General features: G+C 38.4%; 1 protein-coding gene across 1 annotated transcript in view; it reads left to right on the forward strand.

Annotated features, from left to right (window-relative positions):
• Positions 1-1955: 1955 nt before the first annotated feature.
• The window catches only part of LOC106530169 (uncharacterized), a 5684-nt gene continuing 5042 nt past the window's right edge, over positions 1956-2597 (forward strand). The window contains exon 1 of the mRNA XM_014025751.1: positions 1956-2301. Coding sequence (XP_013881205.1) covers positions 2285-2301 — 17 coding nt within the window. The 5' untranslated portion in view covers positions 1956-2284. The remainder of the gene's footprint in view (positions 2302-2597) is intronic.

Raw genomic sequence — 2597 nt, forward strand, 5'->3', positions numbered from 1 at the left:
CCTCTTTATAGTGCGGGACCGGATTTATGCAGGAAGAGAGCTTGATCAGAATCTTTTTCAATCAACACGGATCTAGAAGCAGACTCCTGGTTCCGCCCCAAGCCGCTCCGAGGTGTTAAGTTGTACCCACAAGGGACCGCTCTGAAATTGGGCGACATCGCTGACCCAGCTTCGCTTGAACTTCGGTATCCTGGGACAACCTCTGCAAGCATCTGACCGGTAGGACAGACATGCTTCCTCTGTCTATGGTGTGCTCAGCTGACGTGGTGTAGTGACAGTTCTGGATCATTAAGTTTGTATTGAAGGAAGATTTGGCAAGTTCATTTCCCTAATAATTCAAGTCCCCTCTTAATCGATGAATTAACACTTTCTTTTATTAATCTTTAAGTTTCTTCTAATTTTTGCTAGTGTAGACTGGTTTAGGAGATTCAGTTGAAGGATGCTAGAGTTTATTATGGAATGATAGTGATGCTTATTGTTAAACTTCAAGGTCTTGATGATAATGGTTTCTGTTGTTGCCAAATAATCTGCTTGTATTGTTACCTCTGAATCAATTAATACAGGTTATATTCTGAAATTTATGCTCTTCTGTGCGTCCATTATTTCGTTTTGCTCTCTAAACTGGTAGAATTCACTATTCAGTATTTGAGACTGACTAAGATCTACAAATTAATTTCCTGGATACCAGGTGGTGCCCCTGTTATTATACGAATAAGTTACGAGGAACTTATAATCTAGCAACTGTTCAATAATCAACAGCAGAATCTTACTACAGTGTTCAGAAAATACAGGCTACTCCAGGCTTGTTTCTGTCATTAAAGCTAGAAAAACATCGCTAAAACTTGAAAAAAAAGTTGCTGATCAAAGCTGTGTGATCTTTCAGTAAGATGATGTAGAGAATACGCCCATTTCCCCTCACCTCATCTTGCCACTGATTGACCTTTGACCACCTGAGGTCAAAGCCCCCTCCTCTCACAGAATGAACTCTCTTTTCAGCTCTCATGTAGAGCTATTAAAAAACATAAGCCTTTTTACTCTCCACTTTTCTCTTGGGAAAAGTTTATGTTCTCAAGAATCTGTTATTTTGCTGATAAAAACAAGTCAAAACAAGTGTTCTGTTTGTTTCTGCTGTTCCTCACACATGGATAGTTCAAATGCATAAACCCTTTACAATGTGTTTGATTGTCATTGATTTCTAAGGGCTCTATAGTTATTTTATTGCTAAGCATTTGATGTGATTATGATGTTTAGAAATGTTTAGAAATGATGATTTAGTATTAACAGAATGTTTGCTTTAGTCAGTGCTTTTGCCTTTAGCTTTTAACATCTTCTGTTTTTAATAAACATTACTTAATCATTTTTATTAGTTTAAATATGTTTATTAGTTTATTAATAGTAATTCATAGCTAATCATTAGTTAATTGTGTGTTTTTTACATAAGTTCTTAAATAATGTTCTTAGAGTTGAGATGTTCTGCTCACAAGAGTTCGTGCGTTGTTTTGCTGTTGTAACCTTGGGCCTTCACACACAAAGTTACTCACACACATGGTTCCTGACTGAAATGAATGAGTGATTGACAGGTTTCTGCTAAACTTGATAACATTCAAAGTAATTTAATTATTTGGATCAGGTGTTCCGAAGTAGGTAAACCGCTAAAACATGCAGGACAGTGGGTCACGGGCAAGGCCGGGTTAACCATATGGGCAATTGAGCAATTGCCCAGGGGCCCACGGTCTCCAAAGCGTAGAGTAGTGAAGGCATGGACACAACGGATGTGGGATATGCGTGGACATGTCTCCCTGTACTTCCTGCATTTGCGCTCTCTGTCCCCGTACTTTTCTCAGCCGTAACAGCTGTTTTATCCATTGTTAACATTTGGTAATGCGTTTTTCTGAGCCGTCTTTGAACGCACCATAAGAGTTCCAAGCTACTCCTGCAGATGAGATGACGGATAGGAGCTACTGTGATGAGCAACGTCTCCTGGTGTAAAGAGCAACTAAAACTTCGCACAGTTTTTACCAAACAAATCATGTAAGTTTAGTCATGCTGTTGGAGGCAGATAATGTTAGCTAAATGATGAGTTACACATTGTATAATGTTTAGCTAGTTAACATGATTAGTTGTTGTTACCTGTTACATCCCTTGCCAAGCTAAACCCAGTCGTCTTTCATTTCTGTGCAGAAGTTGTGCTGACTGCTTTCCACATATTTAAAATAAATCTTCATTGCCACAGAACAAAATCAGGGATGAGACAGACCAGATAGTCTACAGCAGCAGGGATCATATGCAGACTTTCCTCAGGTAAGGAGAAATTATGACAATTATTCTTGAAGTGGAACAGTCTTTAAAAACTGGTGTATAGTTTGAAATCTCTACTTTTGACATAATTTGTAACAGTCTCAGATAATTAACCACAGAAAGATGGAGGTTAAATCACATGACTGGATCACATCCTGTTGTTGCTGAGAAACCAGACGGTATCAGGACAGGGTTTTCATAGATATTTCAAAAGTTCTATTCATACTCCAAAATATTTTTTATTTAGGCCCGAGCAGCTAAGCGCTGCGAAGGCCTATTGTTTTTGTACTGTTTATTAT

Source organism: Austrofundulus limnaeus, unplaced genomic scaffold (assembly GCF_001266775.1).
Source record: "Austrofundulus limnaeus strain Quisiro unplaced genomic scaffold, Austrofundulus_limnaeus-1.0 Scaffold497, whole genome shotgun sequence".
Lineage (NCBI taxonomy): Eukaryota > Metazoa > Chordata > Actinopteri > Cyprinodontiformes > Rivulidae > Austrofundulus > Austrofundulus limnaeus.